Source organism: Blennius ocellaris (genome assembly GCF_963422515.1).
Source record: "Blennius ocellaris genome assembly, chromosome: 1".
NCBI classification, from domain to species: domain Eukaryota; kingdom Metazoa; phylum Chordata; class Actinopteri; order Blenniiformes; family Blenniidae; genus Blennius; species Blennius ocellaris.
The window spans coordinates 33,400,116-33,415,896 of record NC_137650.1 but is presented as its reverse complement, the minus strand read 5'-3'; the positions used below and the strand labels follow the sequence as shown (position 1 = coordinate 33,415,896).

The following is a 15,781-nucleotide window of genomic DNA, read 5'->3' as shown; positions in this document are numbered from 1 at the left end:
CTCTCGGCTTGAGCATCTCTTAATGTGCAGTTTTCTCCCTGCGTGTGGGATTCGCTTCCAAATGTCAAATTCTCTTCACCCAAGAGGGAGTATTGTCATTGTCGACGTACTCGGGCATGTGCAGGTGAACCGTGTTGCGTTTGCGCGGCAGCAGTAACCCAAGCCTTTTCCAGAGAGACGACACAGCCCAAGTGTTCCACCTTCAAAGCCATTTTTATTTTATTTTTTATACTCAATTTTTATTGAACAGTTTTCCACATAACAGTTACAGCAAAGTTGTCAGCATATAAACATTGAGCAGCATTCATGTAACAATAATCTTGTATCTGTTGTAATGAACCGCTATGGAAAGTAAATGGTTCGGATACACTGTCCATTTTGTCCATTTTGTCCATTTTGAAGAGTAAATATCCGTCTGAAATCTTAAAACAAAAGTCAACCTTTCCATCTCGTGTATGTCCTGAATGATTTCAAGCCAATTATCCAGTGTGGGAGGGTCGACTTGTAACCATTTGCGAGTGATGGCTTTTTTTCGCTGCTGCAGTAAACATTTTCAACAGATATCTGTCAGTTCCCGTAGTTGTTTCTGGTATATCACCTAAATAGAGTGTCATACAAGTGAATGGGATCTGTAGACTGAGAATTTCTTGTATGATTTTCCAGTATTTTCCCAATATGTTTTAATTTTAGGACAGTTCCAAAAAATTCATTTCGCAGAACATGCTGTTGACGTCAGTCTTACACATACTGTTCCACTGTTCCGTGGTTATTGCATGACACAACTCCTTTTCCCATCTCTCTTTAATGTAGTTGGTGGAGGTTCCCCTGCCCGCCGCAACTCCTTGATACAATTTTGAAATGATGGATTTCGGTGAAAGCCATTTTTAAAAAAAGCTTGAGTATTTTAATGGCTCTGGCCTCTATAGGAGTAAACAAACGTTCGCGTTTTCACTTGAAATGGTTGCAAACGGCTCTAAATAAACCTGAGCATCATGAAGACTGTTCATACTTGAAGTAGACGATCTTCTTGTGCACCTTAAATCAAGATCTCACTACCCCCCCCCACTTCTTGTTTATTTATTTTTCTCCCCTTTTTGTTTTTTGGACAAGCTTTATTGCTTCCTCCCTGTAGCATCCAGTCAATATTGTAGAAAGCCAGAACTGGTGGTAAATGACTTTTGTTGCCGTCCGTGTCGTCAACCAACGTAAGAGCTGGGTATAAAAACAAATAAACAATAATTGCAATTGCATTTTGACTGTTACACAGCTATCACATCGGTTAGCGTTCCAAATTACAATGTTATGATAATCATTTCAATTAGCTCAAATAATCTTCCTCAGTAACATAACAAACCTTGTTCCCCAATTGACTGAAGCTAAACTTTAAAGTTTTAAACGTTTTCCGTGGCCTTCCGTGGCGTCTTTTTCTCCATCCACCATTTCCGTTACCGAACTTCCGGTTGCTGTGGTTACCAAAATAAAAGCTCAATGCCGTAAAAATGTAACTTTATACCGTAGCTCTAATGTAAATAGTGAAAAACTACTCTGTTGGTCTTTATACTCCCGCTTGTGCCGGGTTTTTTTTTTCATAAGCGTCTGAAAACGTGCTTTCTTAACCTCGCTTGATAAAACATCCCGTGCAAAACACGTGAATTACAGGTGGTCTGGTGTTGCTTCTCGCAGAGCGAGACGGATGCAGCTCTTTGCAGCCTGCGGCGGACCTGGATGGATGGGCTCCGCACACGGCCCGGGACACTAATGCAAAGTGTTGCGGTTGCAGCCGGGTTCGCTGTAACGCCACAAGAACCACAATATAATCGAGTCGAGTGGAGCCCGGCTCCATCTGTGTCATGTTGGATTAAATTAAACTGTGGTCCAGAATTGGTGTGAGAGCATTGCTCTATTTTTTTCTCCCCACAGTGTCAAGAGAGAGAAACACAGGCTATTAAAATCCAGAATGATGTACAAACGGCATATTTAGGTCCCGAAAACGCGTCTTTTTTTTTTTTTTGCATTTCCGTTTCAGAGAAATTTCACATTTAAATGGAAACGGCAGAAACGATGAAAACGATGTCGGTAGTGGTTTCCACAAAGTTTCATTACTGCCCGAGAATTTTCTACCTTGGGAGCCGTTTTCACCGTTGTCATGTAAACGGACTCCAAAACGCTACGAGGGTTTTCAGTTTTCACTTGAAGACGTGTAAACAGGGCTGTTGATCCTTTATAGGGCAAGAATTTGGAAAGTTCAACTTTCTACCCAGAGGTTTGAGGGAACATGTGAAGCATTTATGTTTCCTGGACCGACGCCCCAGAAGTGAAGAAAGTGTGTCCTCTCTCTCCCTGGCTTGTTTCAGTTTTTTTTTAAAGTGTGTTGCTCCAACCAGCCAATCAGAAATCAAACCCTATATAGTGTCATCGGGGGGTTTAGCCAATCCCAATCAAGGTAGGCTCCTCCCCTTAGACCCCTTGCAAAACTCAGGCAGCTCTGCTCTGGCACATGGCGCCACTGGAGGAAGTATGGGCATGTGTGGGCGGAGCCAGTCCAGCTCACACAGACGCAGCAGATTCTGAGTGCAGCTCCTATGATCCAATATTCAAATGGCGGAAAAACTGGGCAATAGACTTTGATTGCCATGTTTTTGAACCAACAAGACCATAGTGAAAGTGTTGAAAAGCTGGATAACATGACTCCTTAACCGTTTTTTCCCCCCCAACATTATACATAGTGCCAAGGGTGCATCACATTCCAACCATGGCATCCCTGACAAGAGGTTTAAAACAAAGTTACTGATCAAAAAGAGAGGATGAAAACGGCTTCTGTCAGACGGCATGGTGCAATTCCAGCAGACTTTAAACTCACTGGAACTGGCAGAAGACCCTGCTTTTGAAGATTTCAAGAAAAGTCCGCTCTCCAGAGTCTTGAGAATAGATGGAAGCTTAACCGTCAACTCCACGTGGATTATTCAGTGTTACGCAACGTGTTCCGACTTTGACTCATTTGACTCAAGTCGTCAAGAGAGATGCCAGTAGCGGGAGGTAGCAGTGCCCGGGGGGGAAATATGCCTTTTCTCTTTTTGTCCTCTTACGAACATTGATCAAAACGCAGCCAGTCCCAAAGACGTCTCTGATGACTGTTCATTCAACGCGCCACCGGCTCACGCTGTGCTCTAGTTCCTTCAAATACAAACATTAAAGGAAACTCGCGCTGCCCGATCAGCAGAGATCAGATTGGCGAAAATGCATTAATGAACAGTCGGGGCTCATCAAAAGCACTTGGATTTGTTCGTGGTTGGATCCAACGTTGGAGCGGAGGATAGTGGAGGAGTCGGTGGGCATGCGAGCATTGTATTCCCTGTTTTCTCCTCTGTTTCCTGCTGAGCCTTTAAAGCAGGGGCGTCAAACTGATTTCAGTTGAGGGGCCACATCCACCTGATCTGACCTCTGGAGGCCCAACAAGTCAAACATAACATATTAAACTACAGATATGGACCAAAGTCTTTCCTCCTTTTGATCCGTTTGGAACTGCAAGAATTTGCCAGTCTATTCTGAAATATACATATTAAAGGAAATCAGATATTATTATATTTGCAAAAAAAAAAACCCTCAGTCATCTGTATCTGGATATCGTATTTGTATTCAGGATTAAAGCAAGTTATCATCTGGAAATTATTTTGAGTTTACGTGTCTAAAGTATCACTTCACATAAGTTGGACTCGTTGTTTTATTGTGAAAGGTGTTGCGTCATGTGACCTCCACAGATGCATTAATGTCGGGGGTCAAATTCTGACCAAGGGCGGTTTTGAATGTCATTTATGCCGCGAGTGTTTTTAGATCAGCCTCTGTCAGTTTTCATATTTATACTTAAAAAAAATTAAAAAATCCCATGGCGGCCGGATTAGATCCTCTGGTGGGCCGCTTCTGGCCCCCGGGCCGCATGTTTGACACCCCTGCTGTAGGATATTGACCGTCAAAGGAATTTCATTTTTGTGAAAATGAAATGGTGTGCATCACTGTGTCTTGAAGTGACGGCTATAAGCTTTTATCGATCTTCATATTAAAGACAGTGCTGTGAGTGAATTATTGCAATGTTGTCCAGACACCCTGCTCTCTAGCTCGGTGTTGCCGATCTACACAACAAAGGAACTATTTGGGAACTAAAACCAAAGTGAAGCTTTACAACAAAACTCCATCGTTGAGCAGACGGGTTTAAAACGGCACTTTCTGAAAATGTTCCTACTGCATCTCGAATGTTTCTGCTGTTTCCATGTAAATGGACATTGTTTTCAGAACATTGCCGTGTAAACGTGAAACATTTCTGAAATGCAAAAAAACCTGCATTTTGGCTTGAATGGTTTAAAACTTTCAATCGAAGTTTACAGCCGTCTACTCACAATAAGATAAGAGAAGATAAGCCTTTATTGATCTCACAATGGAGAAATGTACTTGTTCCATTCAGCTCTTAAGGACACTCATGAGTAGGAAAGACAAGAAATGTGCAAACGGTTAGATAAGAATAAAGGTATCTTATATACAATGACTATCAAGAACTCTAAGGACCAAAAATATGGTCAAAAATGTAGAATAAAAAATGTAGAATAAAGTACAATAAACATACTATAGTAAAAATAATATCAGTGTTGCACGTCTACTCACGATGCAGCGATGGATAACCTCCACGGAGCTTGACGGTTAGCAAAATCTCGAGTGGGGGGGGGGGGAAAGGCATCCCCTATTCCCACTTCCACGGTGCATTTGAGTAGTGAAGTGAAACGCTGCACCTCCAGGAGCTGCTCGTATTGAACATCAGCAGCCGGCGCCGTGTCTTTGTGACTCTTCAGAGCCGGCGCCAGCACACGGAGAAACCTGCGTGCACGAGGCTTGTTTAGACAGCTTGAAAACACCGCGGGGAGCGGCGACGGCTCCCGCTTCCGCCCGTCAGCTCCTGGCAGGTAGGTCCGCGGCGACCGGCAAGGAAGTCGGGCTGAGATGAATGTTCTCCAGCCGACATGCGGCGCGTGAAATTCAAACTTGGGGAACCATTTTGAGACAGGCATTAAAAAAAGAGGAGAGTTCCCCGTGAGCTGCTGGAGCGAACAGCAACCTTCCATATATCCCATCATTATAGTGTATTTTTCTCTGCGCGTCTGGGGTTTCGTGACAAAAGCGACCAGCAGCACCCACTAGTGGCCCGACATGAAAACAACAACGTTTTCACTCTTGTTGCCATTTCCATTGAAACTGGCATCGTTTCCAAACCGTCGCCAGAAAAGGATAAGTTGTGGTGTAAACTGGTTTATAATCTGGAGGGTGGAGGGTTCAAGTCCCTGTTTGGGGGAGCCTTCAAGGGCAGTGGAAGAATACAGGTATACTATTTCGCAGAAGTGATCAGTAAAGTATATCTTTCTCGTATAAGAGCAGTCGACTGCCAGAGTGGGGGAGGGGATTTGCCCGGCGGGTCATGGTCGTGTTGTTCCGTCAGAAGTGGGATTCGAAACTGTTCACAAGGTCACTAGCCGAATGTCCAGGCCCACAAAATACAGAACGAAATACAAGAATGATCAAGAAAAACAAAGTGTGCATGCAGAGTGATGATTGAAAGTCCCAACACAAGCCGGAGCACCAACCGGATATCTTTGGTTGTCGAAGCTCCACACTTTTTCCAACGAGAAGTTTTGAGCGTCTCTTGATGCACCAGTTGCCGTATATTAACCCGGTGGGTGCACAGGTTGTTTAATGTCATCACAGCGAGCGTCAAGTCACTTCTCCACGCTCTCAGTGAGTTTGGCGAGAATTGTTGCAACACTTTCCAAAGAGAGCGGAGGAAAGCTTGTGAAAGCAGGAAAGGAAAATAATGAGGCAAAAAGAAGGAAGATGAGCAAGAATGTCTCGGAACGAGCCGTGACTAATGACACCTGGAAGACAAAAACAGCCGGGACCTAATATACTGGTGAACTATAACAATGCGATACTATACGATATGAAATATTATTCCTCTCTGTATTAATCGGTGAATTTCATACGTGACAAATGGAGAAAAAAAACCAGAAGGAAACTTTAGCCTGAAGACGAGGCGCCTATTAAAAGTGATGTCTGTGACAGGGAGAGCTGGGAACATAATGGAAAGTGAGGCAGATGAAGCCGTGGAGCATCCAGTAGGGAATTAGAACGTTTCCTTTGCTGTGGATTTCTCCACCTGTGGAACTAGAACTCAATTCTGATTTGAGTCAGATTGAGTTTTTCGAGAGGAATCAGTCGTGCGATCATTGTTGTGTTTTATTTCCCCCCCCCCCCCAATTGTTTCTCCTGTACATTGTTGGCTGTTTGGAGGCATTTTAAACTGTTTTGGGCTTCGAGTGACTCTTCCCTATAGGGCTGCGCAATACCAGACGCATGGATGTGCTTAATTTTCAGGGTTGTGATAACGATACCATTTGTGGTGAATACAAGAATACAATACCACCTGGGGAACAGAAATGATTTCCCGCACTATTAGTTTATTATGTGTCAAATATCTTAGAGCTTCCTCCAACAATCATGGTTGTTGGGTTATTTAGCTCCTCTGAAACGTCAAAGCTGTCGGAAACTGTGAGGGATCGATCAGTTTTCCAATTACCGTATATTCTGGACTAGAGGTCACACTTGGGAGAAATGCGACAAAGTTCAAATCATGTTTCCATGTTAGCTGCTGATAATCCAGGTCCGGCGGCTGCAGTTCCAGGAAGGTGTTCTTCCTGTAACTAAGTGAGACTCTACTCTGGTAAATACGGTACTCGGATTTGTCTTTTATAAAGCTGCTTTTTTAAATTTGTCTAATGAGTTTAGAAATCGATCTTTTTCTTTCTGAATGACGACATAAGTTTGATCATTACCGTGTTTATCAGTTTTTCTACATCAGAATCTATATGCGAGTGTACTGACTAGTTTTTCTTCCTATTCCTTCTTCAGGAATTGACGCAAATCAAAGCAAAAAAAAATCGTAATTATTTGTACATAATCTGAAGACGGAACCAGTTTCACCCAGTTGAAACAGTGAATAACTATTGTGTGTGCGTGCGTGTGTGTGTGCATAAATGATCATTTTCATTTCAGTGTCACTAATTTAAATATTTATTAGCAGTAAAAATCATCCATTGTCATTTTAACTGCTGCTGAAATGGCTTTTTTTCTGGTTTGTGGAGCACTTGGAAGCAAATTTTATGAGCTGAAATGATGCCAGAATGACATTTTTTATTATCGTTATTAACATTATGCTCATTATCAGCAGTTCCATGATTTCTAAGCAGTAAAATGAGAGACTGTCTCCAACCATTTACACTAATGTGTCCCTCCTGAAAGCTGCGACGGCTTCGCCCAGTCTGATGCGAGGTTTACCCATCTGGAAACGGGTGATTGCATCTTAAAGATTCTCCTCACTGAAATACACCGGGCGTGGAAAGGGTACTTGGAATTTGAGTACTATAGGATTTCGTACGGAACAAATAGAGATCAAAGAGATATAGAATTGATAAAGACGAGGTGGATGGTGAGTAGGATTGGCCTGATTGGCGATCGAAGGGTTGGACTGTCACCAGTTTTATGTGGAAATACTTCATAGTAGTGTTGTAGTACTCAAGACCAGTCGGCCTCAAGGCCATTTTTTTCAAGATCTTGTTCCTGACTCAGTCTTGGGCCTCTGAAGGTCTTGGTTTTATGATGCTTTAGTCTTGGTGTTGGAGCATTTGTGTCTTGATCTTGACTCTGCCTTGAAGTCTTGGTTTTTAAACTTGGTCTTGGGTTCGGGGGTCTTGACTACAACACTACTTCATAGTACTTCACCAAACTGAGGCTCAATCAGTACTCTGCTTCCCTTTAAGTGTCCCGAACAGTCCAATCCAAACTTAAATTCCTCATACCAATGGCCAATGGAGGTCTAATAGGAACGGTTTCAACTTGTCATGATTGATTGGTCACTTCCAGGACAACGACTGTCCTTTCTAATAGAGATTCCATAGAGACCAGGTGGATGGATAAAATGGAGACCTGGTAGATCCATGTAGTCGTACAGAGGAGACGGGTAGAGACCAGCTTGTGTAGATGGAAGGATACAAACCAAATGGATCCATAGGAGGAGACGACACGGATAGATTACCGATAAAGAGAAAGCAGGTAGCTTGATAATGTTCTTTTTTTGTCACGGTCTGGGATATTTTTCTCACATCAGCAGAAAACGGCAAAATGTAAAAACCCGTTGCACATGCGTTACATATTTTAACAAAATGCCACCCGATTACAATAACCTGAGTCGGTGTGAACCTGAAAAGCACACTGTGTTGAGCCGCGGTGATTAGTTTGAAAGGTGGCGGCTCATTTTCTGCCTTAATCCGAGTGTATTAGCTCTTCCTCAGGAGGACGGGGAGATCGGGTAGCACATGTGCCCTCTCCATCACAAGGTCTGAAAGTGAGCTATCTGTTAATCAGACTGATTCTCCTCCCTGCCGGAGCTATTTCTGGCTGGCGGAACAGTCAGGGTCGCCTCCGGTGAAGCGCTGCACTTTACCTTGGGTTTTCACCGTTTACCACACCTGGAAGTGTGTTTTCTTTTGATGGATGGATGGATTGAATGATGTAAAACATTTGGACACATGGAGCTGGAACTGCAAACGATCAAAGGCTGGTTCTGATTATAATCAGAATAATTTGTCCAATTGTCGAAATGATCATTATTGTGGACACTGTGGTAATCCTGATCACCTGAACTCACCCTGGTCCTCAAATAAATACATTTGTTCATTTATATTTGCATAAAATAACAATTAATACTATTTTATATTTGTTTCAAATCATCTTACAATTAAAAAAAAAAAAGAGATTGTGTTGTCATCAAGTATTTACTAGATTTACTTTGTATTTATCGTGTTTTATCAAGATTTCTTGAACAGTAATCAAAGGAAAAGCCGTCACCCTGGCCCAGATGTTTCTGAATGCAAATAAACACCAGTGAGGCTTGATTGATTTTTGTATCATGACACTTTTTTTTTTTCCTTTTCTTTTGGGCAGATGCAACTTTCTGCATCTTTTACTCCAGAAAGTACGGCGATTCGTTACTCCCACAGTATCTCACAGTTATATATAACTTTAGCTAAATATTTAGAGCAGGGGTGTCCAGGGGTTTCCAATCTGCGTCACAGCAAGTTTAAATTTAAAGGTACTACTACTTTGGAAGTGGTTACAGAGACCATACTAATCCTTTATTTAGACAACTAAAAACACTGAAATTTAAAGATTTAGTGGCGTATAACCTTCTAAAAACCATGTTTAAAGCTCATCTGGAAATTTTACCGAACAAATTGTAAAACAGGTTCGCCAAGAGAAAAAGTAGATATGAACTGAAAGGAACTGAGGTTTTTTACAAAACCCAGGTTTCAATCGGCCATAATGGAAAAATGCACCTCAATGGAAGGAGTCGGTCTGTGGAACAGTCTTGATTTTAAAATTAAAACTTCTAAATCCATTGATGTGTTTAAGAAACTTGTTAAATTATCAATGTTACAGAAATACGACACTGCGGAGCAGCAGATCAACCTTATTTATTTATTTTGTGTTTGATGTTTTGGAAAAAGACGCTGCATGTGAATGAACTGGAACTGTAAATGATTTTGTGTTGACAAGGGGCAGGCGTTATAAGTTTGACTTCTTTCTGCTCCTTTTCATTCATATGAAATGCTGCTGTTGCGTTGTTTTAAATGAATGAAATGAATAATAAAATGAAATGGGGAAAAAAAATGAAATGAAGTTTCCCGGCTCCCCGAGGACTCGGGGATGAAATTGGATTGAACGTGGCCCCTGAACTGAAACGAGCTGAACACGTCTGATTGTTATAAAGAGCTGCAGAAAAAAAAAAAAAAAAAACCCGCGTTCACCGAGTGTCCTCTGCTCGTCTTCCGTCCAGGCGTCCCTCTGTCCACCCAGTGGGGGCCCCAGGGCTACTTCTACGCCATCCAGATCGCCCAGTACGGCCTGAGCCACTACAGCAAGAACCTGACGGAGCACGCCCCCAGCGTGGAGGTCTACGACACGGGCGACGAGCGGGGCCTGGCGGGCTGGAGCGTGGCGAAGTGCTGCAGCCTGACGCGCGTCTACGACTCCGGCAGAGCTAGCGCGGTGCGTCAGTTCAGCGCCGCAGGTACGTCACGCCGCCGCTAGCACAGTCGGCCTCGCTACAGTGCAACGTTTCATCCGGCTTTGGTTTCTACTTAACCAGACACAACGAAACACTCCGAGTCGACAAGGGTTTTCACCGTGCTGATGTTAACGCAGTGTTTTTAAGCCACTGTGGCACACTGGTGTTCCGCGAGATCTAGTCAGGTGTGCCGTGGGAAATTATCGAATTTCGCGCCACGGAAGAATTGCTCTGAGCCGAGATTCTTTTCTGCCAGCTGATCACCAGAGGCTTTTATTTTGACATGATCACACACAACGGGAACTTCATAACAGGATGAGACTCCACACAACACATTTCTCACTCACGGTTGCTCACCAACATCCAACAAACCAAACTAGACAAAATAATTAACTATCTGAACCGAGGAACAAAAACACAACACAAGCACAAATCGACACACACAACAACCCCGACAATGACCCTCAATAACCTCCGGCAACACATAACCTGAACTCCCATCATGCCCTGCAGCGACCAACTCAGTGATCGCTACAATACTCTTCGCCACTAGAGGGCAGCACAGAACTTTGCCGGTGAAATCGAAACTGACAGACGTCAGTCTGGTTAATCTCCACCTCCTGCTACCATCTTGTATCAAAGTACTGTGTCAGTGACAGTGATGGAGAAGTTTTTGAAAAGGAAGAATGTGAACCAGGATCTCAGCTCTTCATCCATCAGGTCCAGGTTTCACACTGAGGGAGTCACTATTAAAAAAAAGAAATTAGGAAATACTTTTTTTTCTGTATTTATTTGATTCCTGTTGATAAAACGTTGATGAGAATGACTTTATATTGTTAATAGAGGCGACAGAGTTTCACATTTTAACATTTTTGGGTGGTGGTGTGGCTCCAGATTTTTCCAAAGAATAAAGTGTTCCTTGGCTCAAAAAGGTTGAAAAACACTGATGTGATGGACGTGATTTAGACTTCGAAATAACGACGAGTCGATTGAGTGTTCTTCAGTCTTGATTTTATTCACTGCAGAAAAAGATTTTAAATATAATGAATCTTCTCACTGGCCTTTCTGGTTCCTCAGCCATTAAAACACTGACAACAGTTTAAAAAGTAAATTTTGAACATTAAATCTGAACAATGAAATCCAATCAAATACAAAATTTGTAATACTGCCATCTGTTGGATACATAAATACGATGCACGGGGTGGGACAAATGAACGGAAATACAACAAAAATTTAAAACATACCTGCAGAAAAGATTTAAAATATAATTAATCTTCTCACTGGCCTTTCTCCACTCTGGTTCTCAACATAAAACAAATAGTGTTCACCCGGGCGGCGTGCCTTTACTGGCAAATCGCGCCAAAATGAAAGAACCTATATATGTCTCTGAAAGTTAAAATAGAGGTTAAAACCAAACCAAGCAGCTCAGTAACATGACGCCACACTATGACAAACTATATTCAGCAAAAGCCTCGACATAAACTACTACACTTATAGACAAAGCAGCACGATGTCACGGCAGTGAATTCCAATACAACTTGCCCTCAGCTATTAAAACCAACACTGAGGATAACGGGAGGAACGACGGAGGCCCGGGAGGGACAAACCAGACAGACTGCAAAAAGGCGATTTAAAAAATAAAGCAAAATCAATCAAATATTGGCAATGAAAAGAAACTATTGAGATCAAATTCACAAATACTCAACATAACAATAACAAACATGAATTGAAAATAATAATTAATAAAATGCATTTTTAACTCTGTTTCGCTGAGCCACAACGCCAATATCGGCGGTCACATCTGTATCCAGACGCCGTCAGCCACAGACGATTACCCTCCATTATCCTTATTAGGAAGTGACGGCATTAAGCTCGTCTCTTTAATGGCTTTTTTACAAGACATGCTCATGTCATACGGTCACACAACATCACATAAACACTTTTAATAGTACTAAAACATTCCCAGCCGTGGGGGTGACGAATAGCATAGAATAGAATAGAATGCCTTTTTATTGTCACTATACCAGGTACAATAAGATTAAAAACAACTCCAGCAACAGTGTAGAGAATATGTAAAAAACATATTAAGAAAAAGAAAGTGCAGAATATGTGAAAGACATAGTAAGGAAAATAGTGCAAGGAGGAGGGTGGGGGTGTAAAGGAGGTAAGGTGCACAGTCCAGTATGATGTGTGTCATTTACAGGAAATAAATATACTATATACAAGATGTGTTCACATTGTGGGTGGAAAGTAAAAATGATATTGCACATTGTAAAGTATTGCACAGGAAGTCCAGTTGCGTTCACAGTAGGTGGGTATGGAACGTTATGAAAGGAATTCACACAGAGAGGTGCTCCACTGTAAAGTCGGTGTATATGAGAGTTCACAGACGAAAAGTCACTTCTATTTATTTTTTTTTTTTTCCAGTTTGGCTCGTCGCACAACTTTTATTCAAAAACAACTGAAAAATGTATATTCTTTCTCTCTCTCCCTCCATTTTTTTCTCATTCTGTATTTCAATCTGGTGCGTTTCTTTTCGTCTTCCACCTCCGTGCACTCGTCCCCGCCCTCTCGCCGGCCCTCGGCTGTCTCCTAATTGTCACATTTGGTGGAGCGGCTCTAATTCCTCTCTCTGCTCTCTCATCAAACTTCTCTTCCCCCTGCTGTCACTTTCTCTTTCTGACACCCCTCCCTTTTTTTTTTTTTTCCCCCCGTCCGTACTGTAAGGAGGCCACGGGTGTGGAACAATCCCTCACAGTGTGACAAGAAGATCAATGGTGTGTCCCCTGATTATCACCCCCCCCTCCCCCCCCCCCCCCCTCCTCCTCCCACAATCTTCCATCTGCACATTCCTGACCCAGCACGGCCCGACAGCCGCCACCTTCATGTCGCCGATCGATAGTTCAGAAAACATGTTTTGTGGAGTTTCTCCAGACGAGGACCGGGAGGAAAATGAAGCGCTGACTTATGGCTTTGATATTCACAAGCCGTCGTGCGATTGGCCGGCCTGACATCGTTCACACCGAGACGCTGTGACGACATCCCGACAACGGCCTCCGCCCCCACTTTCCACCTCCGTTCATATGGCGTTTTCAAATGAGGGTACAAAACACTGCCGGAAGCTACTGAAAAATGCAACTCCGTCTCTGTGGAAACGGGTTAAAACGCAACTTCCAATCCAATCCACTTTTTTTATATAGCACATTTAAACAACAAAGCGTTTCCAAAGTGCTGCACGTGAGACTGCACATAAAAACAATAAAACCGGAAAATTAGCTCCAACACTAAATAAGTATAAAACCATCAATAAAAATAAAAACTACAAACACATTAAAAAACTACAAATAAGAATAAAACAATTTAAAAGAATAAATAGAAATATAAAAACGCTTAAAAAGCAATAAAATAAATAAAAAGACACAGGGGACCACACGACTCACGCGGCGTTAAAAGCCTGAGAATAAAGTGGGTTTTAAGACGTGATTTAAAACAGTCCACAGTGGGGGGGGGGGGGGGGGGGGGGCTGTTCGGACGTGGAGGGGCAGAGCGTTCCACAGCTTAGGGCCGACAACAGAGAACGCTCTGTCCCCTCTGGTTTTACGCTTCCGAAACGGTGCTGCTGAACACGTGTGCTCACATGAACAATAACGTTTTCCTCCAGAGTGTCGTGACTCCCAGTCCATGTTCTCCTGGACGTGGTAGTTTTATTTTGACAGTCACTGCGGTGACAATCCAACTCGGGTCGACTGTCCACGAGAATGTCTTGTGAGCTTCCATCGCTTTTTAGAATGTTGTTTAATGTGTTTGGTTTTTCATTACGAAAACAAACAGCAGCACTCACTTGTGGCCTGTTGAAGTTTTGAACCAAAAACGAACATGCATAGTTTTTAATTGAGCAGAAAAACTGTACAGTTTTAGTAGCAGTGATATTATGATTATAAACTGGCATTATTAGTAGCATGATCTCGATCATCACAAAATAAGTTGTTGGATCCAACAAAATCAAAAGAAAGAAGGTGATGCATGCAGAAATGGAATATCTTTCCAATGGTAATTTTTTTTAAATTAAAAATTCAAGATTGAATTTTAATATGAGCATTTTTATCATCTGCTCACAACACATCATTCGAATCGACTGGAATCTTATTTCACCATATATTTAAATTAGTGTATACATGACCTAAAAAAAAATGGAAAACATAAATGTGTCTTAATTATAGGGTTTATTTTCATAAGCAATTCTAACTTTATCGACGTTGAAACTGAGTCCAAATTGGAATCAGTGGGAGGAAAAATGCTTCCCACTCACAGTCTCCATGCAAAATGACACGGCTGGGCTCTATAATCAAGAATGGTTTATATAAAAAATAAAAAAATAATCATTATACACAGGTTTTATTGTCAATGTGTTCTTAAAGACACATTCACGAAACAGAAAGGAAGAAAATTTAAAACACGCCTGCTATTACCAACATCACAAAGTCCAGTTGTTCAGGTCGGCTCGTGACCCGCATGATGATTTATTTATTTTTTATCATCGGCCTCGAGTGAACGCCGTGGAAATGAGACCGATTACTTGTCAGACGATTTGCAGGAACCCTTCTCATTTTGCGAGAGTCTGTTTGTGATGTTTGTTGTTTGTAATGAAACCACATACACATCCCAGGAGAATCTGGGCGGAGTCACTCTGAAGGTTAAAAGTTGTTATTGTTTTTTAAACCTCCAGAGTCATTTTTCCACAGCGGGGAGCGTCGTCGTCATGTGAACGGACGAAACTGCAACGGAAGTTTTTACGTTTTCACCTGAAGACCCCCCCCCCCCCCCACCCCCCCCTTTCACGATGACATTATTTCCGGCAGCACCTTCGGACTGATTGCTAAACAAGCCGGAGCGGCGGAGGTGGAATCTCCTCTATATTCCCTGCCCATCCGTTATTGATGGCAGAGTAATCACAGGGCCAGAGTACAAATCCACTTACTCTGTGGATTGCCTTAAGTAATGGATTTATGAGTGCATTAAAGAGCCGTAGTCATCCAGAGGCCCCTGCCTGACTGTCTCTTCCCTTCATTCTCCTCCTGATCGACTGCCTTTGTGTCTCAGCCGCTTCATCTGCTGCCTCAGCTCTCGTCATGTGAGATCTCCTCCGTCTCGTTGTCTACCGACTCATTTTCACCCTCCCTCGTCTCAGGCTTTACTTTACTCCCCCTTCCCTTTGGAAACCCACACCTCTGCATCCTTTGGGGAGCCTTGATTAGGAAAAGTTCTTTCTTTTTCTTTTTCTTCCTAACGAGGCCAAAGCAGAGATCGATGGTGCTTCTCAACCCCCCCCCCCCCCCCCCCCCCCCTTTTCTTGGTCTGTCATTCATATATTTTACAATGAAGGTTTAAACAAAGTGCTACAGCAGTTACAGAAACCCACGAGGATTGGTAGAACTCAACGTGGTAAATGCTGATAAACTATTTGCGAAATAAAAATATTTTATTTGCTTCCAAATTCGATAAATCTATTCAATCGATTTATTTTTGTTACTACCCACTACCACCCCCCCAGCTTGAAGCCTGCCACAATAGTCCTACTTCCAAAAGAGAAGTAGAAATAACGAGACGGCCTACAGAGAGAAG

The 15,781-nt window shown here is 42.5% G+C and overlaps 1 protein-coding gene across 2 annotated transcripts in view; it reads left to right on the top strand.

Annotated features, from left to right (window-relative positions):
* The window catches only part of glceb (glucuronic acid epimerase b), a 78,211-nt gene that overhangs the window by 54,400 nt on the left and 8,030 nt on the right, over nucleotides 1-15,781 (top strand). For both annotated transcript variants that reach the window (XM_080496918.1, XM_080496917.1), the window contains exon 4: nucleotides 9,929-10,162. In XM_080496918.1, coding sequence (XP_080353044.1) covers nucleotides 9,929-10,162 — 234 coding nt within the window. The remainder of the gene's footprint in view (nucleotides 1-9,928; nucleotides 10,163-15,781) is intronic.